This window comes from Zychaea mexicana, assembly GCF_025766255.1.
Source record: "Zychaea mexicana strain RSA 1403 chromosome Unknown BDB00scaffold_2, whole genome shotgun sequence".
NCBI lineage: Eukaryota > Fungi > Mucoromycota > Mucoromycetes > Mucorales > Lichtheimiaceae > Zychaea > Zychaea mexicana.
The window spans coordinates 830,875-858,867 of record NW_026516665.1 but is presented as its reverse complement, the minus strand read 5'-3'; the positions used below and the strand labels follow the sequence as shown (position 1 = coordinate 858,867).

Below are 27,993 nucleotides of genomic sequence, written 5' to 3'. Positions count from 1 at the left end.
AGGGAGGAGGGATTTTCTTTGCTTTTGAAACACTAAAAAGTCCGAATGATTTGCGCTTTTGTCGATCTTTTTTGCTGAACTGACCAATAGCGCATGGCCTGTGACACGATTGGGATTGTCCTCTATTCGCAGTTATTTACTCGGTATGGCGCAGCACACGCCCCCATGCCCCCCCACCCTTCCTCCCCCGGTCCCAAACTCTGTTGCATCTCCCTTTTATGGGCTGCCCATCACTGTCATTCACTCATTTGGACGGGAACGACTTTTGGCAGACATGAAGAGACAGCATAGGGAGATGTGTGCAAGAAGAGGTGTTGCATATGCGCTGTGAGAAAAAAAAAGTTTAGTTTCGTTAGCTTCTCAAACAGCCATTAGCAACCAAGTGTGTCCCAACTCAACCCGCAGCATGTTTGCTACTCCACAGAGATCTCACTCATGCAAATGACATCATTCAGAATGTCTCTTTTTGTTTATTGATGATATTCACATTTATTGCAATGGGAAGGAGGGGTCTGTACAATGTTGCTCGCTTAAGGGCAACAATCAAAAAGCCTTTCACTGGGCCTTGGAGAAACGCTCGGCAACGGTCTTCCAGTTGATGACCTCCCAGATGGCCTTGAGATAGTCCGGGCGGACATTCTTGTACTGAAGGTAGTAGGCCTAATGGAAAAGAAACACCCCCCGTGACCCCAATTGTTTAGTCAAGTGTAAGAGAACAAGGTGCGAGTGTGATGCGCAGGTGTGTGCGATCGACTTGAGCTCCTCCTCCTCCCCCACTCCGCGGAATTAAAACTCCCAGCCCAAAAGCACTACTTACATGCTCCCAGACATCAACACCCAAAAGAGGAGCCAATCCTACAAGAGTATTGAGTTAAATGCACGTTCCGGTTAAACACTTTAGCCATTCACCGGTCAGTGTCTTCATGCGCGCCCTTTCGGGGCCAGACTTTTGCTGCTTACCGAGCAAGGGATCTTGGTTCGGAGTGGTGGCGATCTCCAGCTGCTTCGATTCCTTGTTGAAGCCCTGTTTACATTCCCAACGTCATCCATTAGTAATCTCTCCCCCCCTTAATTCAACTCTATAGAAGATTCAATTTGATTCTTACCAGCCATGCCCAGCCAGAGCCTAGAAGGATCATGAAAGGTGACAGGAGTTAATAGCCGATGACGAGTCATATCCAATCAATGGATTTGCCTTTGCTTACCTTGGACGCCAGCAGCAGCGGCATTGAACTTGGCAACAAAACCATCAAAGGAGCCCCACTTGGTTTCAATCGCGCTCAACAAGTCGCCCTTGGGCAGCTCACCGCCACCATTGCTCTTGGGTGCCAAGTTTTGCCAGAACAAGCTGTGGTTGATGTGACCTACACACATTTTACATTTTCTAAGTATTTCTCTTGTTTGCTGCCAGTCTGTTGCTTGTTTGTTTATAAAGTAATTGACACGCGTTTAGGGTAAAAAGAGACCGAACTCACCACCACCGTTAAACTTGATTGCGTTTTGCAAAGCAATCAGCTCGGTCAGGTTGTTAGCCTGGAACGAGCTCTGCAACTTTTCCTCGGCAACATTGTAAGCATTGACATAGGTTTGATGGTGCTTGGAATGGTGGAGCTTCATGATTTCAGTGTTGATATAGGGTTCAAGCGCCTAAGAGAGCACGAACAAACATTTTTATTAATCACAATGATGGGCTTTTGTTGGTCCCACCCCGTGGGTTTGGTAATACGCGTTGGTAAGAAAACATACATCATAGCCGTAAGGAAGATCAGGCAAGGTGACCTTGGTGCGGACGGCAGTCAAGCAGCGAGCAGCCGACTTGAAGTTGGAGGACTTGACGGAACGGGCAGCGAGCGAAAGCATTTTTGTAATTGTTTGTTTCTTTCGAAAGTGTTAATAAAAGAAGAAAAAGAAATGAAAGCAGATTTCGCACGAAATTTTGTTTAAAGCCCCGGACATGTTGACGGCGGGCGACGCGTTCATATGCAAAGCGAGCAGACCGGAGACAGCGAAACAAGAGAACTAGAGAGAAACTTATGTGCGGATGGTGATGTCACCTTCTCCTTCTCCTCCTCCGACCTCTCCCCGGATAATCGATTGACCGTCAGCACGTTTCGTTACCATAGGGAATAAAGTGGCTGTTCTGGAATACTTCGCACACGTTCTCTCCTATGAGTTTCAATGATAAAGGGAGAGAGAGAGATGGGCGCAACGGGCAGCGTTTTACAGCGCATCACATAGCAGTAATTATAATAATAACAATAAGTGTGTACAGAAACGAAAATATCATGAGGTATGGGGGAAGATGCATGGATCAACCAACGACCATACACAAAGACATCGGAAACCCCGCATATTTTGTGTCCACATAAAAACTTACAATAGCCCTTCAAAGAGAGGACGGAGTGGGGTGCACATAAAAAATATACAGTAGCAGCAGCAGCAGCAGTAAGTGAACGGCTCCTCTTTGCAACACATACAAATCAAGAGTATATATAATAAGCTTTTCTTCTACATCAATCGTCGTCGCCTTTTCCCTTCCCCCAGTCCACCTTCTTCTTCTTCTTCTTTCTACATAGCATCTCTCTACTCATCACTCTCACTCGCACTCGCACTCCCGCTGTCTGCCGCGTATTAGAACCAGTGCTTTCCGCTTCAAATAAACAAAACACACATACACATATACATATATCCCACCTAAACATAAGCCATGCCTCATCCATCATCATCATCAGCAGCAGCAGCAGCAGCAGCATCCCGCACACATTCCAACGAACAAGCCATTCGACCCCACATTTGCGAATACTGCCAAAAGTCGTTCTATCGGTTAGAGCATAAAGTGCGGCACATCCGCACACACACAGGCGAAAAGCCGCATGCTTGCACGCTATGTGACAAGCGCTTTGCACGATCCGACGAACTCAGTCGCCATGCGCGCGCACACTTGAGTCCACCCACGATCCTGCTACATCGACGCAAGCGCACCCGCCGGTCTTCCAACTCAGCCAAACCGCGTTCACCTGACGACGAAGCAGCTTATATGCGTCAGCAACAGTACTGTTCGATCCTCAGATTCATCCATCCAGGACAACAACACCATTACAACAAGTCAGCACGCAGCAGTAGTAATAACAGCAGTAGGAGCAGCATCGATCAGAATAGCACAGTATCATCATCAGCTCCACAACAGCAACAGCAGCAGCAGCAGCAGAAACAACAACAAGCTTTAGCCAAATTAAACCATTGTCCTGCACCAGGGTGTTACAAATCATTTTGGCGACGGGGCCAGCTGACCCGCCATATTGAGCAGCTGCATGGAATTCAGCTGTCTACAAACGAGCGCGCAGACCCGGAAAAAATACCAGAATCAACGTTTCTCATTAACAACAACAACAACAAAGATGACGAAGAAGATGACGATGACGACAATACTGATATGGTTACTTTTGATGGCGAAGACGACGAGCCCTCATTATCAGCAGCAGATTCATCAGAAGAAAGCGCAAGCAGCAGCAGTGAAACTGGCGATTACGACTACTCCTATTACAATTATCCTCGAACGCTAGTAGCAGCAACAACAACAACAACAACAACGCAAGCACCTATAAGCGGCGGAGACTGTGTGGAACAAAGAACCAATCACCAGGGACAACAACAAGAAGAAGACCACGAAGCGTGGGTGTGTGCCCAAAAATGGCAAGCGTCAGCACCTTTGACGATGATGATGATGCTGGTGGACGAGCCAGGAACACCAGAAACAACAACTGCAACAACAACGCACTATTATTGTCGACTCGGCCCTGAGCAACCGTTGTGTGCAATGGACGATGGCTTTAAAGGGCTACCTCCATTGAGCTCTTTAGCTGCTGCAGGTTACCTTAGTCAGCATTCACAACAAGAACAAGAACAACAAGAACCCCACCACAACGACATGTGTCCTCCTCCAGCTGTGGAGCGTCATGCCCGGTTGCCCTCAATAAAGCTATTGCTTTGTGACGCTGACGACTTATAGCGACATTCTCGTAAACTTTGGGCTACTTATTATTGCACCCCTTCCCTACCTTATACCTGTTCCTGTTTCTATATGTCATCATGGCCAATTGCATCTCCCCACCCCCCTTCTTTTTTAAATTTAACAAGCGTTGCACATTATGTTACTTTATGGGTTATCTTTTTTATTCTATGTACGTATAAATTCAAAATGTGTGTTTTCTTTCTTTTTCTAATACTGTAACTATTTCTACTATTATTACTATTATTTATATATATGTATATCAACTGAGCTGTCTTTTTTTTTTCGGGGAGGCGCTCTACGCAATCGCATGTACAAGGGGGGGAAAAGTTGAGTAAGGTTATGATACAAGTTATTACAATCTGAACAAAAAGTTTTTGTCCTCTTTGTCGGTCAAATCCAAGTGAGCATCTGTTGGGGCATCTGGTGGGTTAGCCAAACGACGCTTGTTCTCACGCATCATCAGGGCTCGGAGAGTGAAGAAGCACGCAATGGCCACACCATTGCCGGCGCAAAAGCCAATCATGGCACCAATGTATCGTGGAGCCTATTTTAGTGAAAGATCAATTCGGTCAATGAGTCTTCTCATGGTACGACAGCAATTCTAGAAAGAAGAATAGATATATACAAACCTCCTTCTCCAACATGATAAGTGGTCCAATGAAGTTACCAAGGGTGTAAAAGACGACAAGCATGGAATTGTAGAAAATCTTCTTTGTGTAGCCAGACACATTGTTGCCAACGGAAGTGGCAAGAAGACCATAGCCACCGGTGCTTGCCCAGCTCAAGTAATAACCCAGGAGTTTGACGGCGCCATCAGGAATAGCGGCTAACACAATGCATCCGATCAAACTGATGATGGCCATCATGATGCCGGTCAAGCATACTTGATTAGTGCGTCGAGCAACAAGAGTGGCAAGGATAGTACCTAGGGTGGAAGCGACGCCACCAGGCATTTTAAGCAAGATCGATTCGCCAGACTATTATATATCATGACCGTTTAGTATAATACAAATAACAAATAAGATCTAATGTAGAATCTCTTTACTCTTTTTCTGGTTTGGGCAAGTAGCACAAACAGCGAGAAGAAGCAGGGGCTGAGGGTGTGTGAGAAGAAGTAGTAAGAGTTGTACAACATACCGAAAAGCTACCAAGACCCTTGATGAATTGAGCACTGAACACAAGCAAACCGCCATTTTGGATCTGCAAACCAATGGCAGCAATGCACATCAACCACAAACGCGGCTCCATGAGTGCTTCGACGATCTGGTACTTTTTGATTTCCACGTTACGAACGACAGCATTATCCTGGATACGTTCCTCGACAATGACCTTTTCTTCTTCCGTCAGGCGCAAGAGTTTGGATCGCTGGTTATCGGCGAGGAAGAAGAACGCCAGGAGACCCAGGAACACGGTAATTGAGCCAAATACAATATGATTCCACCGCCACATTTCAATGTTCAAGCGAGTGCCCATGTGCGAGATACCAAAAGCAACCAAGTTACCGACCACAGAGCCCATACCAAAGCACATGGTGACTACACCAAAGTAGGTCGTTTGTTCAGATCGACGGTACATGGTGTTGACCAAGAGGTAGATTGTGGGCATGCATGCAGCTTCAAAAAAGCCCAAAAGGAAACGGACGGCTGCAAGTTCTGGAAACGTGTGACATAGGGCGGTGAAAAGCATAACCTATATCAATGTCAAAGTACAATATAAGCTTATCAGAGAACTTGATTGTGTATGATATTACCTAGTAAACAAGTCTTAGAATCATTTTACATACCGCACCCCATAGAATAATGCAGACGCCCATATAGCGGCCGATCGGAAAACGTTGTAAGAAGTAACTGTTAAGGGGCTACACAATATATACGTACACCAAAAAGAAATGTTATATTTGAGTTATCATTGTTTCAATTCAACATATTAGAGAAGTCCTGTTATTATAATTACCTGGAAAACAAGATGACCCAAAAAGAAGAGTGATCCAAGCCAGCTGAATTGTGAACCGGTGATTTGCGTGTCTTCATAGATACCAAGTACGGCTGAAACGCTCAAAGCTGCTTTGTCGGCAAACTATCATTATTAGAATAGAGGGTAGAAACATGATTTAGATTAATAATGCTCGAATAAAATAAAGTTATTATCTCACAGTACAAGTCCAAAATAAACAGATGATTACCTGTACAATAATGATCCAAGACACCAAGGGCATGATAGTGTATGTAATTTTTCTCACTAGACGCTTTTCAGCTTCTGTCTTGACATATGGCTTTTGGAAACCAACACCACCTTTTTCATGATCTACAGAGAGACTGGATGCGGCATCACTCTTGACGTCGTTGTGAATAACATTGGGTTTTTGCTCGTCATTGCTGTTGCCGTTCTTGTTATTGAACAACATGATGAAGGATATCTAATATGAAAGGTCTCGTGTAATAAAAATTGCAATAGTAGGTAGGTAAATTATAAGAGAAATAGAAAAATAGTATGGTAACAACAGGGGCGTGACGAACGAGACGAAAGACCTGTTGATAAAAGGAAGGACAGCTTATATATACAGAAGGAAGATCTAGTGAATCATAAGGTTGGCTGGAGAAAGGCCGCCGGGATGGAGCAGGCAGGTTGGCAGGTAGGAGTCACCATTGCGTTTGACAGATCGAAGAGTTGGATCAAAACGGATAGTATCATTCTCACGAAATACCGTTTTGTCATGGAGATTCCCGCGCTTGAACAACGTGCTCTAATACCACCTTACTCCTCATCCAATACACACACACACACGCACACTCGCTTCTTTTCTTTTTTTTTTGGAGTTATGGGGTAAATCCGGGGTAACGGTGGTTGAAAATACCCATATTGGGCAGCTGTGTATCACTCGAATCCCATTTCGCTGAATTCCATGCTTGAACTATGCGGGACCAATAATTTTTCATTGCCCCCCCACACTTTTTGAGAAAACAGAAGTTTATTTTTTTTTATTTGAGTATTTCTTCCCACACACACGCATCGCATCTGTGCACCCGAAATGGGAATATTTTGTACATTCTATGCGAACACCACATCTATGGTTGGTTTTTTTTCCCGTAGTAGTCTGTATTCTGTCATTGGCATATGTTTCTTTTAGGAGAAAATGCGACCTTTATGGGAAAAAGTGTATGTCTTTTCTGTGTAAATTCAGAAATGAATACAATTGTTACTTTTTTTTTCCACATAATCCTTTATTCTACAGTAGCTGTTCTGGGTTAGCTTACATATTTGGAAGCGAGAGTGACGGTACAAAAAGTACTCTATATTTTTTTATGCTCTTAATCTTAACGTCCGTCCCGCACCCCACTCCCTCGGATGTGTTACTCAAAAAGAAAAAAGAAAAAGATACGAGGGCGTGAGTGTGTCGTCGGAGAACCCGAAGGCATCAAGAAACCAGCGCGCATTATGTATTAGAAATCAAATCTCTCCGGGTATATATTCTACAGTGTGCATTATATATGTCATTCGACTTATCGATGCTCCGTACACTCTTTTTGACCATTTTTTTTTCGAAAGTTGAAGCTGGTTCATTAAGATGAACGGTTTAACCATCATCTTCTCGACTAAACAGCAGTATCGTTTGCCGCATCAATAAGTAGCGTACCAGATTTGACACAGCAGCAGTAGTACCCGCGATCTCTGCCCTACATCATAATAGATTCCATAACAAGAAATCCACTCAAATCGTCACCCACGTTTCCCCGTTGAGTCCAACCGATAAACTCGTCGAATATGTAGAATATCGGGAAACCTCCCCACCGTTATTTTTGGAATACTTTACTGTCACTGCTTCCTTAAAATTTTATCATCTTAGATCGTGAAAATCTACTTAATTTTCCTCGTACGATCACCTGTGTAAGGTAGTAGACGATGGCTCTTATCTCAGCTTCATGTTAAGGCAGTAATAACGTATAATTGGTTCTGAATGGTCGCTGAGCTCTCGTTCTTCAATTACTATACACACAACATCAGCAACCATCGTTAGCAACGTGCCCTTTTCTTGTATCGTCACAAATACACACGCAAATTACTGAACCCAAGCTAGCGGTAGATACTAGATTTTGATGAATGAAAAATATCTACCATACATCGTTCGCCTTTTCAGCTATGTTGATATGTACCAATCTTACTACAGCAGTGTCGAAAAGACATAAATATGTAATTTTAAACGTTTCTATGTGTACCCCATACAACACAGATCAACCTTTGATTCTTGTCAAAAGATACATGTTGGAGATGCGCGACGTTACAAACGAACGTCTGCATTGAGGAAAGACCATGGGTTGAGTGATTGAGTATAGTTGAACACGTCAAGCCAATAAGAGTTAGCACATCAGGGATAGCACATTTAGATTGTAATAAAACACATCGCTTTGAGACTAATTCGAGCAGGTCAATTCACCAATCTGTTTTAGTAACGCGAAATCTTCTGTATACGGACGAACTAGTAAATTGACAACAAAGTATTCAGCACCATATTTCCGATAGTCCCCCAACTTGAGTCACTCAGAACCAATAAATGTGTACACAACGTCCTTTCCTTATTCTTGGTCATTCATCACTCTCTGTCACCATCTCATTGATATCAGAATTGACCTAGTCGATATCTGGCAAAGTACACGGATAGGTTTCAACTTAGACCAAAGATACATACTGCGAATCAGAATGTACAGACGTTAGGCAATGGTAAATAAGTCATGATACTAGAGAAGTACCGTTTCACGTAGTTCTTCTATCTAATTTTTCCAGGTCTCTATTTTTTTCACATGAAGCAAATTTAAGGAAAGTGATGTAGCTAATACTGACAGCAGTGTTTCACAAATAGACTTTCGAAAACTATGTCATATTGCAATGGTTTCTGTGCAACTACTATACAGAAGGTCTCAAAATGGACAAATGCCGATGAAGGGATGACCATGTGATGATGCTGCTCTAGACAGAAGCATGATGACTAAAAATGGACGGTATGATGACACAGAAACAGAGCTCGATATCGTGCTAGAGGATTAGGTTCTAGGAGAATTACAGAATAATATATATATATATGTAGAATCTTTCTTCAACGGGCTGTTAAAATATAAGAACACTATTTACATATGGCAAAGCAAGTTGTAATCAAGGAAACATTTTAAAGAAGCTTTATAGAAACAAACTAATATATATACAAAATTTATATGTAGTTGCGTGTATGAGTAGAAAATACCACGAGTATGTAGTACTACGTAATAATGTAGAGCAAATATAATAGTATCACTCTATAGTTTATAAATGTAGTTTCTATCTTGTTTATCGGTGAGATCCAAAGTGACGTCCGTTTCCTCTGCGGGAGGATTCGCCAACCGCTTCTGATTCTCCTTGGCCATCATGAAACGCATCACCAGATAACTAGCAATGGCAACACCGTTACCAATACAGAAGCCAATCATCGCACCTGTGTATCGCGGTGCCTATTATACATTTATTAGTTTCATTTATTTCGTCGAGAACTGGGCATGCAATATAGAAAAAGTTTGCGAAAAAGATACTGACCTCTCTTTCAACCATGCATAATGGACCGATAAAGTTGCCGATTGTATAGAAAATAACAAAGGCACCGTTATAGAAGATCTTCTTACTGTAGCTGTTTTTTTTTGTATACAAAGTACGTGTCAATGAGTTCAGCATTATACAAAGAATTAAAACGAGTGTTGTAGCAGCAAATTGATTATGAACATACCCAGACACGTTAGTTCCAATTGTGGTAATTAGCAAACTGTAACCTCCAGTCAAGAACCATGAAATGTAAAATCCAGCAAGCTTGGCAGGACCTTGTTCGACAACAGCAAGGATAATGCAACCAATTAGACTGACGGTAGACATGAAAGCTCCAGTGTAGCAGATTTGACCAGTGCGTCTTGCTACAATGGTTGCAAACACGACACCCAAGAAAGAGCATGTACCAGCAGGTACCTTGAGCAGAATCGATTCTCCAGCCTTTATAATAAGTACCAGCTATACGTTAGTGTCATCGAAGATATAAAGAAAAATATAATCATCTTCAGCTTACAGTAAAGTCACCGAGTTCCTTGATAAATTGTGCGCTGAAAACTTGAAGTGCACCATTTTGCATATTCAATCCCATGACAGCAAGGCAGATGCAGTAAAAGCGAACTTCTGTCAATGCTTCCAACATCTGCCCCCATTTGATGTTCTGGTGGCGAACAACGGCATTATCTCGTGTTCGTTCATCTGCAATTTTTTCTTCTTCTTCGGTCAATCGCAAGAGCCATGACTTGGGGTTGTCGACCAAGAAGAAGAAACAGAGAAGTCCGAGAAGGATAGTCAATGCACCAAAAATGATGTGGTTCCTGTTGTCATGATGGGTGTTAAAGTTAGTACTATCCTTTATTTATGCAATGCATGATACCCAGGTCATCCTGCCACCCGTGGTAATCATCTACTTACCAGCGCCACATCATAATTCCTCGCTGATGACCAAGGTTAGAAATACCATAAGCTACTAAGCCTCCAAAGATAGAGCCCCATCCGCTTGCCATGGTAACAATACCATAAAATGTCGTCTGCTCAGATCGTCGAAAGAGTGTATTGACAATAAGGTAAACACTGAAGAAATACGGAGGTAGCTCATAATTAGATTCCAAATCACTGTTGTTTCTCGATCCTTGTCCACTAAAAAAAAAATTTGTACCTGGGCATAGCGGCTCCCTCAAAAAGGCCAAGCAGGAAGCGCATCCCCATGAGTTGGGAGAAAGTATGACAATACGCTGTTGCAAGCATGATCTGTAAAGTATATTAGTTATCATTTATTCTTTACACTTGTACCTGCTTGGTAGTTGCTAAGTATCCTTTCTACTGAATAGTAGACTTACAAAACCCCAAATAAAAATGCAGACACCGAGATAACGTCCAACTGGAAGCTTTTGTAGCAGAATGTTATTGAAAGGCTAATAGTAAAAGGAGGTATACAGTACATTGATTGTGAGTTCAAATTTTAGTTTTGATGCGTTGCATTGTATGACTAGAAGCTGTGTCTGCCGTGCTACTATTTGATAGTACCTGACAGACTAAATGCCCTATGAAAAACATGGAACCAAGCCAGCTGAATTGTGACCCAGTCAAATGCACTGTGTTTACAAGATGAAGCGAATAGTTGTTAATAACCGTGTGTTTGGATGATGCTAAAAAACGAAAATAGTTACACATACCATCATCGTAGATTCCAAGTACAGCCGATACACTTAATGCTGCTTTATCTGCGAACTACGGATTGTGCATTAAAAAGTTAGCAACTCGGAATAACAAAATAAAAGCGATCAATAATGCCGTGTTAAATTACCTGTAACATAAGAATCCATGCCACAAAAGGCATCAGAGTGCATGCGATCTTTCGGACAAGTTTCTTCTCTGCTTCAGATTTGACGTACGGCTTCCGGAACCCTTTCGCTTTCTCTTCATCATTTTCGACACCGTCCGAAGAGTCCGACGAAGCTGCGTCTCCGTCTATCTTTTTATCTTGTACGATGACACGCTCAGTATGCGTCGTTTCCATCACTTGTGCTGCCTTTTCATTGTTGCTATTGTCGCCATGATAGTCTTGCTGTGATGCCCCCATGTTTTATATTATATGCTTTGACTGGAAGTATATACACAAACGAGAAAAAATAAGAGAGAGCCGTGGGAGGATGCTTTTCTTGAGCGTCATAAAAGTGTCAATTCTTTTATAGCAGTGACAACGTGTACGTCTCAACTAGTACATATTCTCACAGACCATAATCCATGTCCTACATTCTCGTAAAATTTTCTCATACATAGCGAGTTTTGTCACGGATCAGGCGTCGTGACTTTACAGAGTGAAAGCCTGGTATGATTGTATCTGGCGGTAGCGTCTAAGGATATTGTGGAGTGCCTTATAATGTTGGACAATGCTAGTGTAGCCGTTGACACATTTTCAAATGAGAGGCCGTACTACTTGCATTAGCAGCGGAAGCTTTTTTTTATTATTATTATTGAGCGACTAGCATGATAAGAACGAAGTCGGAGGAAAGACAAAAGAATAAGGCTGTCACGCAAGATCTGGTGTACCATGCAACAACTGCTCTTGTCATACAGCGACGCTGTTCTGTTACTTTTAATGTCATAGTTTAATTTTACCGTGGTGTTTAAGGCTATAAGTTATCGTTTTGGCTTCTTACTTCTAAAGCGTACACAAGCATTATTTTATTGAAGCGGTACACAGCCATCGCGCAGCAACAGGCGAACAGACTAGATCGTTATTGTAGCAACTGTTGTGCACGTTTTTGGGATTTTTGATGCCCCGCGTTTTTCCAATACCGGATCAATATTCAAAGTCGAAAGTTGGTGGAATATCCCCGGGATTACAACCAGATCTGTATTCTGTTGTGGCACCAATCACTTTTATTATGACTATTTTCTCACTGCATCTCTTGGGAATTATTCGTTGCCTTTTATGTATAAAAACAGTAATCCCAGTTGTACATCTTTGATTCATTTGCTGTGCTAACGGATATAACAGCCAATCATAGCAAAAATTTTCTTTTATCTCACTAATCATTGTATCATTGGATTGTATGGGAGCTGCTATTGCTACCAGAGAGAGAGAAAAGAACAGGTAGATATTGGTGCTATATGTTATAGAGCGTTCTGTTCTGATGCTCGTCTCACTAATCCATACTTTCTATTTCACACGTTCTTTGTTCTTACTCGGTTGAAATGGAGTGCGTTTAAGATCATCCGTGCAAGCCGCCTGATAGAGAAATTGGCACTATCTCAGAAATCTTGGTTGAAAATCGTCATTGTTGCTAGTGCGGATAGAAACAGCTTCCTCTACCTACTGCTTCTGTTTGGTCGAAGGGCTCGATCAAATCATACATCATAAAGCACTGATATATAACAGATTGATCATCGATGAGACATAGTGCAACCACGTACACATATAGTCAATTGTCATCAAGAGAACTTGTCATCAATTATCTGACTCTGTAATATGTATCATAAATCATCGTTGTATGATATGATGCTTATGTATCTTTCTCTTCACTTTCATGGATTTTATTTCTACGGTCAGAATCTTTTAGCTACAGCTATACAGTATGTCCTATTGTTTTTGTGTGTTAGACATATAAGATTGTAGAGAATGCACGTATAGGCTACCGAAAACAATGGCATTATTCATTAATCTAAAAAAATAACACTAAACAGGAGGGGGAGGGGCATGAATAGCAATTATTACTTTGTGATGGTCTTGCATAGTAAAGCACAATCATTTATTTACCTATCGTATACATATAGTATATGTTCGATCTAAGCGAATGTCGATGATAATCTAATCCAAAGCGACAGTAAAACAGTTGTGGATGCTAGCATGTAATAACACAGTACGTTGCTATAACGTTTGAAGAGGATATTATTATATGAGCCAAATAAACAGTACTTACCGCTGATGAACGACCCAGTGTGACAAAGCTAATCATCACTATCGAAGGGACTATAAACTCACCACAACTTCTACTTCTGGTGGCGCTTACTAGCTGCAATGGCTCTTAAACACATGTAGTGATGGCTATCAATCTAGGAACAGGGAGTTGAACTACAAATTGTGTTATCACTGTAGTTGCATCCTCTTGCCTGTCAAATTCGGTCCAATGATATTCCCGAACCGTCATCTGGACGAAAAGAGAATCCAGGAGTTCAGAAATCCTATTCAACACGTTTACGATAAAAAGCCTCAAATGCATTTAAATTTTGACAGCACATGTGAAGCAGTGCACCTTGTCATGATTGAAGAAAAACAGTTATGTACAGTGGCTGGATCCCCATTAACTGCTGTCTACTCGGCGTCAGGCTCAACATCAGGGTGAGGCCAATCTGAATTGCATCAACACAAAACAATCGAAATGAAGAGATATGCGTACTAGTGAAAACGCCTGATTTTATGTATCATTTTATGTACTTTACTAAGAGATATATTACGAAGCATCGTCGACGGTCGCGGTCGGATATTCAGCTCCTTTTTCTTCTTCTGGAGACAGAAAGAGAAAAATACACAATAAGAATGAGTAAAAGAGAAATAGACAAAGTTACACATTTCATGCGTGGCGCACCAAACGTTTTGAAGAACCTTTAGCATTAGTTTTAAGTTGCTGCCACAAAGCTTCCTTTTGCATGTTTGCTTTTACAAGTTTGCTGCGAGCTCCTTGTAACCGCCAAAGATACTCATTGCTGAAATTGATGTTTTCCTGATTGATAACAGATTATCCAGGATCAGTATTCTTGTCCAAACAAACAGTCTTTCCCTTGTTGCTTACCAGTAGTAACTCGCGTACGTTCCGTACAACTTCCAGTGCTTCTGTGTCTGGGCCAGCTTCAGTCATATCCTCATCTTTGTCTTCTTCTACTTTGGGTCTGATTGCTGCATCTGTATTATCTATAGATTTGTCTTGCGTGGTGGTTTTCTCGTCCGATGGAGATCCGTTTTGTTCTTTTTCGCTTTCTCCGGTTGCATTTGTCGCGGCAGTATCATCTGCACTGTTGTCTGCTGCCGCTGCCGCTGCTGCCGCTGCTGCTGCTGCTGCTTTTCGTTGTTCCGGCGTCCTTTCATAATCCAGATCGAGATATTGAGGATCGTCGTGGTGAAGAATGGCTGATAACCGGGAAAGGATTTTGCAAAAGTTCTTCTCGCCTTCAATGAATTCCATTGCTGTGTTGCCGAGCTCTTCAATTTGCGGAGATTTAATGATCCGCTTTAAAGCCGGTCGTCGAACGATGTCCGTGGCGTATTCAATTGGGCTTAGGATTTCTGTTTTCCATTTATTTTCACGGAAAAGGCACAAATGATTTAGTTATCCTGGGTCGCCGCAATACCGTCACCAAGCTATATTTTCTTCTCTTATCCTCCCGCTACTTACCTTCAATGTTAATTTTTCGATAAGGATCGTCCTCTTCAGCATCAGACAGCTCTTCATCCAGTTCTCGTCGACGACGTTTCACTACCGTCCGTTTTTTGTCACCCAACAGAAACTATACAATCGAGAGGAGTGCTATGTTAAATATTTTTCTGGTGCTGCAGTCGCTATACGTGTAGCCAAGTTGCATATGAGGCCCCTAAGCAGTACCTCCTCTTCGTTCGCCAAAGTACGCGGTGCCCGTAACTTGTTTCCACCTAACTGTGAATCGGCAGAAGCCCAATTGTTCAGTGTAGTCAACGGTTAAGGATTTTCTTTTTTTAAATGTTTTTGTTTTTCCTTCATGATAGTCTTAGTAAATCGTATCTTTTAAAACAGAAACAATCAAAAAGGATATGTTTATAGCCGCGATTGTGAGCCACCAAACCAACTTGGTCAGCTTCACTATCAACGTCGTCGTCTCGAATCCACTTGGATGCAGCAGGGGGTGCATTGTTAGGCTGGCTTCGTTCTGCTGAAGGTGGTGCTGTGGTTGAGCTGTTGGATGGCGCTGCATGTGCGAAAGGATCGTTCATGGTGCCCATGAGTACTTTCTGTTTCTTTAATCGAGGTGGAGAAAGAGAGAGGAGAGGTCGAAGGTCTCAAAAGGAAATAAGGGGAAAAAAAGTCAGCGCAATGCCAACGAGCAGCGCCTCTAAGTTATCCCAATTTCGACCCAGCGGGATGCATCATCTCCACCAGACATGGAGACGGCATAATATAAAACGCACATTTGACAATTCTTGTACCGATGCAAGCGCAATCTTTTTCAATGAAAACTTTATTTTGCTGTGTAGAGAAAAAGAAAGAGAGACAGGAAGGGAAAAAGAAGGTGAATTTATACATATTGCGACAACCAGCGGAAACCATCGCCATAGCCCTGTCTCATTACAACCGAGCACATGAAGATCTCGATAGGTCGGATATCATTAAGGGGTACCTTGCCCTACACAATAGCAGCAACAGCAGATGGTTTGTTGATTATTGTCACGACACGGTCTCCACCTTTATCGCATGTGCTACACCGCATCAATCCCTTTCCCCATATGCCTTACCTTGCCAGTGGTTTGGAACATGCCGAGCTGCTGTCGCAGTTCATCCTCACTCACGGCACCGGGAGCATCAATCTTGTTGCCAAGGACCAAGAAAGGAACGTTGGACAGTTGTTCAATGGCCAAAAGTGCCTAATATCCCCCATTCATACGCACATACAACAATTCAGTCTTTCTTTTCTTTTTTTTTTCCTCGTGAAAATAACAGAGGTGATACTTACGTCAAGCTCCGCCTTGGCTTCAGGGAAACGACGATGATCGGCAGAATCCACAAGGAAGACAATGCCAGACACTTCTGGGAAATAATCTCGCCATAATCGACGCGCCTGCTGATGTCCTCCCAAATCATATGTTGTGAATTTGACATTACCAATGGCAAGTTCTTCGGAGGCTAAACAAAAGGGAATAGCATAACGCGTTTATTTTTAAATGTAAGCTCTCATTGTCTCCTTCTGCTCCCTCTTGTCGTTGATGTTCTTCATACGTATCTTTACTAAAAACAGAAAATAACAAGATAAACAACTTACTGGGGTGAAGAGTGGGTTGCAGTGTGGCGAGACGATCATTTTTTAACATGTGCAAAAGTGTGGTCTTGCCTGCGTTATCGAGACCAAGGAAAAGAATCTTGGCGTTCTTGTTCAAAAGACCTAAAAAGGTGTAAACGAAACAAGAGTTTTTTAAGTGTCTTCGTTAGCACTGATGGATAAGTTTATGTTCCAATTTGAAGCTAGACATTACCCAAAGAGGCCAACACATCGTAGAACCAGTTGATGATGAACATGGTGAAACAAAGAAGTTGTGGAAAGGGAGAGAAAAGGGTGGTGTGCCACCTGGCAGTGACGACGTTGCCCGCCAGCTCTCGTCGGTCCTGATGAATTTCCGTTCCGCTTCTGCCAATAGCAAGGGACGAGAGGAGGTGTGATGATCCCTTTTGAATTCCTTGTTTGCACTACCCGGATAAGCCTTTCTTATTTATATCACCCGATTTTAAACTATTAATCTGCAACAGAATGTTCATTTTTTTATGTATTTCTGAAACTGTAGAACCATAGCAATACACAGACAAAACCCCCATAATGACAAAACTATAGAATAAAGCATGATATCTTGTTGTAGTTTCGAGTCGACTTGCTTTTGCACCACTGACAAGAGATCTGATACAGAGGAAATAGCATAAAAGCTTCGTTCCACCGAGTTTTTTGCATCCAGCGCACTGACACGTGTCAGGTTTACATAGGTGTTTTGAGCCTTGACAATGCAACGATATCGGAAGCATGAATTAGTACTGTATATACAATCGATGGTGGGAGAATGGCTGAGCAAAGGAAAGATCTATACACTTACAATCCAGGTCAGACCATTTTCAAGCTGCTCAATTTTTGTCATAAAGAGACAGTCTAGTACATCTTTAGCAGGCTCCTCTAATACCGTACCGCCAAGTGTCAGCTTGACAAAGTCACTAATATGGTCAGTGACTAACCCTATGGTATCATTAGCTGACAAGGCTATTGATCGGATAGCGCCAAAAGTGTGTTCATTGATGCTGGCTTCCGAACTCGCTATCCATTGATTGAGCGTGTTGGCTTGTGACTCTATATGAGACAATGCTTGAATGGCAGCGCTACCCGATTGGTCTGTGGCCCAGTGTTGTACAAGAGTGTTGAACTGGCCATTGTTCTCCAATATCTGATGCATCGTTGCACTTGCCACAAAAGTCATCATAAGACCCAAAATACCGGTAAGAAAACAATAAAAAACCACAGGATGCGTCAGATAGTCGAACCACCAGGCTAAAACAGGTCGCCGTTGGAGCTTCTCGTTTGTTATGATGGATGCTATTACTGGCTTTCGATTCGCATGGCCCAGACTCTCGAGTTTTTGTTCGATGCTTTTGCGTTCGCTTCGCAATTCATCCGACTTGTGCTGCAAGGTTACCAACGTGAATGCAAGATCTCTGATGCGTCGACTGGTGTACGTGTGTCGAAATCGAACCCAGAGGACGTTCACGACAATGCAAGTCAGAGCAGCTACGACTATAAGAACGATAATAATATTCGTCACCGTTAACAGCTTTTGCTGCACCGAGTTCAACCCGTCTTGAATGGCCGTCAAATCACAGAATTCTTTTGACTGTAACTGCTGCTGTTGCGCAGTAAATGCTGTTGGTACGTTGTCTGGTTTCCACGTCACCACGTTGTCATGGATTTGCTGCTTGATTTTTTCAAATGGCTGCCGAATCATGAGGTCGAACGGATCGTCTGCACCGTTTGTCGTCCAATTTTGCACTTTGTTCTGGACATCCTGCATAGTGCTGGTCCAGTTTCCGAGTTGTACACTATTGTCCGCAACGTCTTCGTCGTTATCGCCAGAGATGAGGTGTCCGATGATACTGGTACCCTTGTCTAATCCAGTAAGGATGCTTTCTGCTGCTTGTTGCACGGGTCCTGCAATTTTGGTCACTGCTGATATCGCTCCGTTGACAGCTAGGCCGAGCAAACATCTGTACATGGACTTGTAGGCACCGATAATCCACAGAATTATCTCTTCTAATGCTTGGACCATGAAAATGAGTTGGCGAGCGATGCTGTCAATGACGGCGCGGCTGGCTTTGATTGAATCCTCAAGCATGATATGAGGGATATTGGCAACTTGGGATGCGGCGTGGTCAATTTCTCGACAGAAATGTTGAGCATTAAGCTGTGCTGATGCTATCGAGGATTGGATTACTGTCCGAAGCTGGGCGAGTGTGATGAAAAATGGGATAAAAATCAGCGTGCCTATGTTAAGCCATGCTATCGCGTACTCGTCAAATACATTTAGCATTCTTTCGTGAAAAATCAAGTCAAGGGGATGTGGGTATATCAATAAACGTTGTTGTGGATGTGAAAAAATATAGAAAGGAAAGCAGCGATTTATATGTCATCTTTCTCATTCAAGCGAAGATCAAGTTTAAGTACATAGTGCACCATTGTAAAGGTCAAAATCCCATTTATAAAGGTCATAGTCGCGTAAGAATAAAGAACAAGAATAGGTAGCGAAATTGGATTCTGATTCGACGATACACACCAAGACATACAGTAAATCAAATGTATTTCGCTCATTGTTCCTGGAAAAGTCAAGCGTACATTATAGTTGCCTGTCTTTGATATACTTCATTTGTTATGCATTGTTTGATGCGAGCACCTTTATTTACACAGTGCGAATATGAGCACAAGGGGAAAAAGAAAGATGATTTAGAACTGAAATAGCAATTGTCTTCTACAGATACATTCCTGGCTTTTGATAATTGAATGGTGTCGTCTCTTTCGTCTCCTTTGTCCATTCAATGATCCAGTCGAGCACTTCCTTGTGCCAGCGGATCGAGTTGGCTGGGCGCAACACCCAATGACTCTCATCCGGGAAATATAGCAAACGAGAAGGAATACCTTGGCGCTGAAGAGCAGTGAATGTAGCCAGACCTTCACCATCAACAAGTCGATAGTCACGGCCACCTATATAGACGGATACCCACCATTAGTAACTAATGTGATCGGGGAAAAGAAACACAGGTAACTTACTGTGGATGACGAGAGTAGGAGTGCGCCAATTTTGGACATAGTTCGAAGGCGACCATCGCTCATAGATAACGCGATGAAGAGGGTTGAAAGGAACTCCACCGAACTACATGTTGTTTATCAAAAGTAGTATGAGTAAATTCATTGCTCATACAGCATTCACAATACCACAATGAATTTTACCTCTCGTTCGGGGAAGTAGAGCTCGTCAGTCGTATAGTAGGTGTTCACGGTGGAAAACATGCCATCATGGTTCACTAAGGCTCGGAAGCGTTTGCTATGGGAGTTTAACCAGTTAATCATATATCCACCGTATGATGCGCCCAAGCCGGCCAAACGGTCGGCATCCAAGAATGAATAGGTTTCGAAAAGATAATCAAGGCCCTTTTCGAGGTCATGGTAAGGGTGAGAGCCCCAATTGTATTGGATCGAATCACAGAATTTTTGACCATAACCTATCAAGTTGGAAAGATTTATGTTTAGCATAATGTACACGTTACATTATAGCCTTGATCATCGCTAAATTACCAGTGGATCCATGAGGGTTAATAGCAACGGTAACAAATCCAGCACCAGCGAACACTTGTGGGTTCCAGCGCGTCGACCTTAAAGCCATTGATAACTTGTTAATATCTAAAGTTCACCCTAAAAGGAATAATAATATAAAGAGGAGCAACTCGGGACACTAACCAGCTATCAGTCCAAGCACCCTGAGGACCACCGTGAATCAAAAATGCAACAGGATATTTAGCATTCGAGTCGAAATTTGGTGGCTTGATCAACCAACCATGCACACGGTCACCAAGAGCGCCAGTGAATTCGAATTCCTCAGGTTTTTGTAGGTCCAGTACGCTCAGAGCATTAAACAGGTCGTCAGTAACACCAGTAGATTGTACCAAACCTGACGTTGCGTTAAAGGTGTGCACGACGTTGGGAAAGTTCATTGAGTTGACAGAGAACACCAAAGATCCAGAAGGCAACACAGAAATTCCAGATGCAGCGTGTTCTTCAGTGAGAGTCTGGATCTGCTCAGTAGCGATATCGATAGCAAAGATCTTTTCACGTCCGTATTCTTCGGCCACAACATACAGCTTGGAGGAATCAGGCGAAAATGCCAATTCTGAAGGGCTTCTGTCCCAGTTTTCGACCAAATATGTGCGATGGCCGATGTTGCGATCGTATATCACGATACGGTTGCGGTCAGATTCGTATTGAGGTGTGAGCATTTGGAGGTAAGCCAAAGATCCAGAAGGAGCATATTTAGGAGAGGAAGAAGTGGCGGGAATATCTGCGTTCAAGGCAATGGGTCTCGAGTTTCCAGTAAGTGGGACAATATAGACGTGCTTTGAAGTTTGCCAGGCGTTGTCAGGGGTTTGGATTTTTGATAGGAAAGCTAATTCCTCGCCTATTACAAAAAAACCGCAACTTAGCACGAAGATACTCAAAAACAACTATACCGGGAGTGGGAGATGGGTTGGTTTTCCAATTTACCATCAGGTGAGATGTCATAATCAGACTTGTCTCCAAAAGGAGGACTAGGAGATTCCTGAAGTTTGCATTATTACAGTGATCGTCATCATCCATTCATTTGAATACTTTCTTTTTCACGTACCAAATCGCTTCCAGCCAAGAGATTGCGTGGTTCTTCAGAAATCTTGTAGCGACCTTCTTCCGTGACATCCATCTGAACTGCGAAAAGGTTGCTCTTCTTTTCCGCTCTGAATTCATCCCAGTGACTATCAACCGTTAAACAGAGAATTGCATCGATTAGATTTGGAGTACATATTCATGTTTATCTTTTTCTGTTGTCGATCAGAATGTACGAGAACTTACCGAACCATCAAATGATCATAAGCAACGCCGGAATCTTTCTTTGTTTCCTTCAGTTTTTGGTCTTTGGCTTTTGTACCATCCAAAGTAGGTTCATCTGGATACACTGAGGCGGAAAAGACAAGCACTTGCTTCTTTGCATTATACCTAGAAATAAATCAACCGAAAAAAATCATGCATATCTTAATATCCGAACAGATTGCAGATAATAATCCTTCCTTAAATCTTACTTGACGTTGGCAAAGTCGATAGAAAAGTTGGTCAGCTGATAAGCTTCCTTTTTACCTTCGACGTCAACCACGTATAGCTGATTAACAGCCTCGCTTTCACGATGCTCAAAGTAAGCAATGTGCTGATCGTCAAGGAAAAAGGGTTCGCTTTGCGAAGCGCCAAGTTTGGGTGAAGTCAGTTTGGAACGTCTGTTTGTGTCGAGTCCAATTAACTCCAAGTTGCTTGCGCTCTACATTAGGATTGAGCCATGGAGGTGTCATGTTAGCTTTTCAACGAATTGTATGGCTTCACTTCACTGAGTCTGTCTCTCTCTTGCATTACTTGATCTTCGTCAACGTTGTATACAGACTGCGCATAGACGGCCAGATGTCCGCTAGGGGAAACGGAAGCACTGCCAGGCCGAGGCATGGAAATGACATCAAGTGGTTGCAGTGAGCGTCCGCTCACCATAGCATTAAAAAATAATGCGCCTAAAATGAGCACCCAAGAAGCTTGGTATGCCATGGGAAAGTAAATAGTGGAAAAAGGGACAACACCAACTGCGTTTCCGTACTTTCGGCGAAAAACGTTTATGAACGGAAGCGCACGCGCGGGGCCCATAACACCTTTCCAAATAGGGCGCGTTTTGCCTTTGTTGGCTGCAAACGCGCGATTCTGGGGTTGATTATGCATATAGTGTGCAACCTCATCAATGCTCACCTTACTAATAAATGTCACCAGAACAAAGCACGGCAAACAACACGACACGACACGCGAGTTTTTCTAACTGTTTTTTTATTATTAATTGATTAGTTTATTACAGTGCCCAAAGCTTGACCACGCCATCGCTGGATCCACTGGCTAAAACGCCATCGCGGAAGCGCACGGAATTTACTGGTCCGGTATGACCTTGTAAGGTTGTATGTTGGAACGATGTCCGGTTATAAATCTACAAAAACACGGTTACATACAGATGAGTTATTTCATCACGCATCTCCGCTTTTTGAGTGTCGCTATTACTTACATCGATATTCTCTGTAGTATTTGAGCTGATTATCCGGCTTGCGTCAAACTGAAGTGACGATACCGGACATGAATAATTTAGTGTGTCAAACACGGAACCAGTCCGTAAATCCCAAATCTGATTTTAATTGTGTTACAGATATAATTCATGTAAGTCGCGAGAAGTTGTTGAAGGGAGAGTAATAAGAAAGAACAGGTTGAACTTACGCGTATTGTTTTGTCGGCACTGCCGCTGACAAGATGTACTTCATCAAACTGTAAGCATGTGATGGGGCCTAATCATAACATGAGCACATAGTAATGAGTCTTCAGTTCCTTCTCCATGGTAGAATGTATCGCTTATGTACCTGTGTGTCCAGGAAGTGTCCGATGGGCCTGTCCTGTTCGTACTATAGTATAGAAATCGAATCACTTAAGCATCAATACTCAAAAGAAAGAAAAAATTAGTACAAAAATAACTTACAATCCCACATCCGTAGCTTTCCATCGATGGTACCGCTTGCCAGAGCGAAATTCCAGAACTGAAGTGCACCTACAAAGTTGCTCGGTTCGAAGAAGCTGTGTAGTCCATCCAACGACCATTGATCGAGTGATTTCATGGCGCGCCACCCGGAAGAGGAAGAGCCACTGCCCGCAGAATTGCTCGCCCACATTACGTCTAGAGTCAACACACATTGCTGTGTCTCTAAATCCCACTGTTTCATTGTTTTATCGTTGGCACCAGAAACCTGTTTCAATAGAATAAGCATTTCAATATACCAGGCATATCCCTCCATTCCTTCTGTAAAAGTCAAGTAACCAATGCTTACCGCCATTGTTTGATCCGAAAATAGAGCTGTCACTTCAGCATGGTGGCCTTCAAGGTTTCCAACGCAGCAATCATTTAAAACGGGGAGCATGTTGTCATCATTAGACGCTAACTCGGGCGAGCTTCGTCCGCTCGAAACAGCCGAGGTAGCAGCAGAGCTAGTCGATGATGGTGTTGGTGCGGGGGAAATTGCAGTCAAGTTCCATTGCTTGATGGATCCGTCCTCCGAACCGGTCAATAAACAGGCGTTGTCAAGCTGCATGCATCGGACTAGACTCGTGTGTCCTTCCAGACTGCCAAGGCAACGGTTGCGATGGAGATCCCATGCCCTTACTGTACCATCCATGGACGATGACACCAGAATGCCTTTTGGATGGTTGAAGTCTACGCAAAGTACATCGTCGGCATGTCCCTCGAGCGTCTACAGCAAACAAAGTTTGGTTGTTTGTTAGCACAAATAGTACTCTTGTTTAGTTGGTGATTCGTTTTTGCCGCATGTGTAACCTTGTAGCATGTTCCACGTTCATATATCTCATCCTCCGAATCTGCCTCGTCTTGTATCCCGGTTCTTGAACTGGCCGCGTCGCTGTCACGACCATCTTCCTCAACAGCAACGATTGATCCATTGAGGGCATCGACTGGCAAACAGACAAAAATAGGTTGGTTAAGCTCTAGTTCTGTTTCTCCTCCTTATCGTCCTTTCCGCAGCCTCCTTCATTTAAACACCACCACTCACTGGTCAATAAAAGCTGCTGTTCCTTTGCCTCTAGTTTCGCCCATTTCGTTTCTAATGACTTGCGTTTGTTGACGAGTTCCTCTATTTGCATATTGATCTGGTTGATTTCGTTTGCTGTTGAAGACTAGTCAACGAGAAATCGTTAGCCGTCATACATTGTTCGCGACAGTATATGAACACCCTTTAGTTTTGGTGACTTTAGAATTCACTACCTTTTGCTTCTGTAACTTATTACTCTCTCGCATCTTCTGCTCCCTGTCAGCAATTTTCTGTGTTAATGATCTGCCTGTCTCTAGAAAGTTACAATAAACAAAGAGGCATGTTAGACGTTTCTTTTGTTCTTGTCATTTGAAAGTTATGTAACGATGAAGCTTGCGTTCTTACCACCATCAGCAATACTGCTTGACGAACCACCATGCTTTTTCCGTCGGTTGCGTGACCGCTTGTGTGAAGTAGGTGCAGGATTAGAGTTTGCAAGCGAAGGATACGTTGCAGCGAAGCCTTGGAACAACGAAAGCGGTGCGTTGGATTCGGGTATCTCGGCCTTAAGCAGTTCGGAGCTCGAGGGCCAAGCTTGCCGGGCTCCCTGAAGGACGAGCTCAGAGCTCACCGTTGAGCCGGATTGCGATGAAGACGTACGTTGACGTTGTTGTTGTTGCATTAGTTGTAAAGCTCTGGCAAGCGATTCGCTTTGATAGACCGGGTGTGCAGCCAATGGGCTAAACATGACCGTAGTGAGAGATTCGAGATGGGTAAGTGGAGCAGTCCAGTCAGGAAACGACGAAGGTGTAAGAAAGTCTCGCGCTGCTTGCGCTACTCCGAACGCCTTATCACGCGCCGTGCCAACCAGAGCAGTTGACGAGTAGTTGAGACTGCTCATCCGCGTTGAAACTGCTCCCTGGTCATTGTTTCTGGTGCGGCGTGAAGTCTCCTTCGTTGACATTGAAGGGGAGAAGGGAAATAAAGAAAGAGGCAAAGAGAATGAGCTCTAGGGACTTGTTTAGCGCAAAGCAAGATGGAATAAGCAGCGGGGTTTTGACGTATGTCCAGCTGTTTTTTTTGTTGCCATGATGATTATATAGGCAGGCTGAACTGCAGCTCAAATTTGAGAGTCCCCTCCGCTCTCACACACTCTCTCCGAATTTCATGCTTCTTCTTCTATGACTGAATCTACTGACACCACCACCGCTGCCATGCCAACACTGGCTTCCCAACTGACTAATGTATCATCGGACACCGATTTTACAGAGCTCACTGCCGGAACCTCAATAAAAACACAGGGCTCTTGTACACGACTCCCTCTTCCAGACAACATCGAACGTGACCAAGATCGACTGAGTATCAACGGACAAGAGTCAAGTGGCCAACCGCCGACGACCAGAAAGAATCGTGCCAATGAGATTCGCAAAAGCTATCAAGCACCACCTCCAGTCGTGCCAGACCTGGAGGGTGAAATGGAAAAATGGTTTACCATGGCAGACAGGTATGCTATGCTGCATTTCACTACAGAGTGGGGGATACGCACAAAGAAAGAAGGACGACGGACGTTTTGGCTCCGAGGGTTCATTCACACTCTTGGTCTGACCGCTATTATTGTAGATATGGATTTCTAGTAGAGAATTCAACACAGCAACCCAATGCAGAGTATGTGCCTGATTATTTTATGCACGAAGAAGAAAAAATGCAAGTGAAAAAGTATAGTAACCACCCTGCAGACAGGCACAGAAAGAAGTTGAACGCTCTACTAAATGGGCTCGTATGGCCGAACATACGCGTTTGAATGGCGAGGATCTCCACATATTCAAAAGAAACCATAAGGTATTCCAGAAGATTTTACCTGTGAGAAATTTCAGCATTTCGCTATATTGACGTGTGAGGGGAATCCTTGTGTTTCATCTCGTTTGCTTTGACTTAGTTCGTAAAACGTATATTCAAGGGTATACCGGATTGCTGGCGGAGAGATGCATGGTATTTATAGCGAGGCTTAGATAAAAAGCATTTGAGCATAAGCCCTTCTAACGAATTCCCCTTCGACCATACTCACAACACACATCTGCACCCAGGTACTTTTTATGCACAGACGGGCTGCGTACTGCCGAAGATGATGAAGAGCTACGTGAACAGTACAAGGTACATAAGTATATCCTATATTCTTTCTGCAGCTCATTCGTTTGTGCGAGAATTATGCTGATCCCAGGTGTGCATGTCGGGGTTTTCCTGCTGCTTGCTTTAGTCTCTACTGTCAAAGCCGTCCCAGCATGAGCGTCAAATCGATCTTGACATAGCAAGGACGATGCACGGTCATATCATGTTCCGCCAACGATACGGGCAGGGGTAAGTGTATTTAGTGGGAGATGCCAGGAGTTTTTGTGGGTGTAGGAAGGCTTAGAACTACAAGAATGCTTAATTTCTTGGTATAGCCAACGTGCTTTATTCAACGTTCTGCGCGCTTTTTCAGGATTTGATACCGAAGTGGGGTATTGTCAGGGAATGACAAATATTGTCGCAATGCTACTGATGTATTGCGAAGAGGAGGTTTGTATCTAACCAAGCTTTTGTGACTAGGTGTAAAGAAGGAATAACACTCCCTAAACAATAATGGTGAATACGACTGTACACACTCACGCTTCCTCACTCTCGTTGTAGAGATCTTTTACAGCATTGGTTCACATGTTTCTCCGTGATGGATTGCATGACTTGTTCATTGCAGGGTTTCCGGCATTGATGGAGAGTTTCTACATCCAGGAACAGCTCGTGGAACGCTATATGCCGAAATTACACCATCATTTGGTAAGGATCTGCTTTCGCGAGAGATTGTAAAAAAGATGACTGTTCAGAGCTCATCCAATCCCAATGCTTCTATATCTAGATGAATGTGGGGTTGAGCAGCGACGCCTACGCCACTCGTTGGTACATCACTTTGTTTACTGGTGGTGTTGTATCCTATCAAACGTTATTGCGGATATGGGATGTATATTTCCTTGTCGGTTTTGATATATTTTATTTTGTGGCCATTGCTCTTTTAAAAACACATCAAGGTATAAGTGGTGTACATGTAAGAAGGAAGAAATAGATGGTATTCCTTCTGGAACATACTGTGATAGGTCAATTAACAATTGCTCCCTATAGATCAACTGTTGACAGGTGAATTCGATCAATGTATAACACTGCTCGGGTCTACCATGACTGTACCGGACGATGATAGATTTATGAAGCTTGTAAAACGGCTATACGAAAGAGGAGCGCGGTATATACCCACATTCAAATCAAACTACAAATCCAAGAAAAACCTATGGTACTGTATAGTAGCAACAACAATACCATATGAGCCTGAATAGCTTACTTGTTTCGTTTATGTAGAATGCACACCGCCTTCTAATAATATCAGTGGCCAATCCAGTTTATAATTTTCATTATCATCGTTTCTACAGCACAGCCGACGGCATTTCTTATTTACACATTCTCGTATATTTACACAAATTTTTGCGTTCTTGTCCACTACATACACAACACATCCAATTCTTACGATTTTCCAAAGGCGTAACATACATGTAATGAATAATGACTATACCAATATTATTAATTCTCTTTTCGTACAAGTATGGATGTCTTTTATACACCGCAACAGATATGATCCTTGCACGATGTTTGTCACCTTCTATTATACATGCACCATCAAGGAGAATGCTGTTTCAATAAAAACTAATTGAGGTCCCATCATCCGTAGGATATGTGGAATAGCTTGAGATAACCAGGAATAGAGTAAGGAGCTGTCGA

The 27,993-nt window shown here is 43.0% G+C and overlaps 10 protein-coding genes across 10 annotated transcripts; 2 read left to right on the top strand and 8 right to left on the bottom strand.

Moving 5' to 3' along the window:
• Window positions 1–429: 429 nt before the first annotated feature.
• BDB00DRAFT_796522 (Manganese/iron superoxide dismutase) lies at window positions 430–2,204 on the bottom strand. The gene is made up of 7 exons (XM_053121471.1): window positions 1,747–2,204; window positions 1,476–1,647; window positions 1,206–1,364; window positions 1,107–1,126; window positions 961–1,024; window positions 818–855; window positions 430–660 (listed from the first exon to the last, which is right to left on the bottom strand). The coding sequence occupies exons 1-7, from the start codon at window positions 1,858–1,860 to the stop codon at window positions 556–558; spliced, it is 672 nt and encodes a 223-aa protein (XP_052985630.1). The 5' UTR covers window positions 1,861–2,204; the 3' UTR covers window positions 430–555.
• A 503-nt stretch (window positions 2,205–2,707) lies between these two features.
• Window positions 2,708–3,313, top strand: BDB00DRAFT_753618 (uncharacterized protein; the record flags this gene model as incomplete). The annotated part of the gene is made up of 2 exons (XM_053118703.1): window positions 2,708–3,122; window positions 3,222–3,313. Coding segments are annotated over 2 exons (507 nt in total), but the record flags the coding sequence as incomplete, so codon positions are not given.
• A 1,051-nt stretch (window positions 3,314–4,364) lies between these two features.
• BDB00DRAFT_783423 (major facilitator superfamily domain-containing protein) lies at window positions 4,365–6,416 on the bottom strand (the record flags this gene model as incomplete). Its single annotated transcript, XM_053120380.1, has 6 exons — window positions 4,365–4,556; window positions 4,642–4,989; window positions 5,150–5,701; window positions 5,796–5,870; window positions 5,966–6,088; window positions 6,195–6,416. 6 exons carry the CDS (start codon window positions 6,414–6,416, stop codon window positions 4,365–4,367), a joined length of 1,512 nt encoding a protein of 503 aa, XP_052985628.1.
• A 2,881-nt stretch (window positions 6,417–9,297) lies between these two features.
• Window positions 9,298–11,654, bottom strand: BDB00DRAFT_866847 (major facilitator superfamily domain-containing protein; the record flags this gene model as incomplete). The annotated part of the gene is made up of 10 exons (XM_053126274.1): window positions 9,298–9,489; window positions 9,572–9,662; window positions 9,759–10,015; window positions 10,089–10,389; window positions 10,487–10,711; window positions 10,806–10,822; window positions 10,912–10,986; window positions 11,099–11,166; window positions 11,248–11,302; window positions 11,379–11,654. 10 exons carry the CDS (start codon window positions 11,652–11,654, stop codon window positions 9,298–9,300), a joined length of 1,557 nt encoding a protein of 518 aa, XP_052985627.1.
• Window positions 11,655–13,976: 2,322 nt separating this feature from the next.
• On the bottom strand, window positions 13,977–15,750 carry BDB00DRAFT_796519 (uncharacterized protein). The gene is made up of 5 exons (XM_053121470.1): window positions 15,364–15,750; window positions 15,175–15,256; window positions 14,968–15,079; window positions 14,368–14,858; window positions 13,977–14,298 (listed from the first exon to the last, which is right to left on the bottom strand). Exons 1-5 carry the CDS (start codon window positions 15,546–15,548, stop codon window positions 14,149–14,151), a joined length of 1,020 nt encoding a protein of 339 aa, XP_052985626.1. The 5' UTR covers window positions 15,549–15,750; the 3' UTR covers window positions 13,977–14,148.
• On the bottom strand, window positions 15,751–16,861 carry BDB00DRAFT_796514 (GTP-binding protein sar1). Its single transcript, XM_053121469.1, has 5 exons — window positions 16,794–16,861; window positions 16,583–16,702; window positions 16,277–16,446; window positions 16,059–16,187; window positions 15,751–15,949 (listed from the first exon to the last, which is right to left on the bottom strand). Exons 1-5 carry the CDS (start codon window positions 16,834–16,836, stop codon window positions 15,842–15,844), a joined length of 570 nt encoding a protein of 189 aa, XP_052985625.1. The 5' UTR covers window positions 16,837–16,861; the 3' UTR covers window positions 15,751–15,841.
• Window positions 16,862–18,954, bottom strand: BDB00DRAFT_924605 (uncharacterized protein). The gene is made up of 2 exons (XM_053128779.1): window positions 17,400–18,954; window positions 16,862–17,303 (listed from the first exon to the last, which is right to left on the bottom strand). The coding sequence occupies exons 1-2, from the start codon at window positions 18,876–18,878 to the stop codon at window positions 17,070–17,072; spliced, it is 1,713 nt and encodes a 570-aa protein (XP_052985624.1). The 5' UTR covers window positions 18,879–18,954; the 3' UTR covers window positions 16,862–17,069.
• Window positions 18,955–19,151: 197 nt separating this feature from the next.
• On the bottom strand, window positions 19,152–22,352 carry BDB00DRAFT_796503 (uncharacterized protein). Its single transcript, XM_053121468.1, has 9 exons — window positions 21,992–22,352; window positions 21,670–21,899; window positions 21,443–21,586; window positions 21,222–21,345; window positions 21,101–21,155; window positions 20,300–21,014; window positions 20,138–20,214; window positions 19,793–20,064; window positions 19,152–19,715 (listed from the first exon to the last, which is right to left on the bottom strand). Exons 1-9 carry the CDS (start codon window positions 22,340–22,342, stop codon window positions 19,569–19,571), a joined length of 2,115 nt encoding a protein of 704 aa, XP_052985623.1. The 5' UTR covers window positions 22,343–22,352; the 3' UTR covers window positions 19,152–19,568.
• A 3-nt stretch (window positions 22,353–22,355) lies between these two features.
• On the bottom strand, window positions 22,356–25,319 carry BDB00DRAFT_796495 (WD40-repeat-containing domain protein). The gene is made up of 10 exons (XM_053121467.1): window positions 24,601–25,319; window positions 24,429–24,508; window positions 24,217–24,340; window positions 23,985–24,118; window positions 23,482–23,901; window positions 23,136–23,400; window positions 23,020–23,061; window positions 22,880–22,947; window positions 22,674–22,790; window positions 22,356–22,598 (listed from the first exon to the last, which is right to left on the bottom strand). Exons 1-10 carry the CDS (start codon window positions 25,157–25,159, stop codon window positions 22,467–22,469), a joined length of 1,941 nt encoding a protein of 646 aa, XP_052985622.1. The 5' UTR covers window positions 25,160–25,319; the 3' UTR covers window positions 22,356–22,466.
• BDB00DRAFT_924603 (rab-GTPase-TBC domain-containing protein) lies at window positions 25,304–27,957 on the top strand. The gene is made up of 10 exons (XM_053128778.1): window positions 25,304–25,699; window positions 25,816–25,860; window positions 25,932–26,034; window positions 26,132–26,184; window positions 26,280–26,346; window positions 26,450–26,550; window positions 26,637–26,751; window positions 26,863–27,006; window positions 27,086–27,254; window positions 27,346–27,957. The coding sequence occupies exons 1-10, from the start codon at window positions 25,377–25,379 to the stop codon at window positions 27,552–27,554; spliced, it is 1,329 nt and encodes a 442-aa protein (XP_052985621.1). The 5' UTR covers window positions 25,304–25,376; the 3' UTR covers window positions 27,555–27,957.
• The last annotated feature ends 36 nt before the right edge of the window (window positions 27,958–27,993 follow it).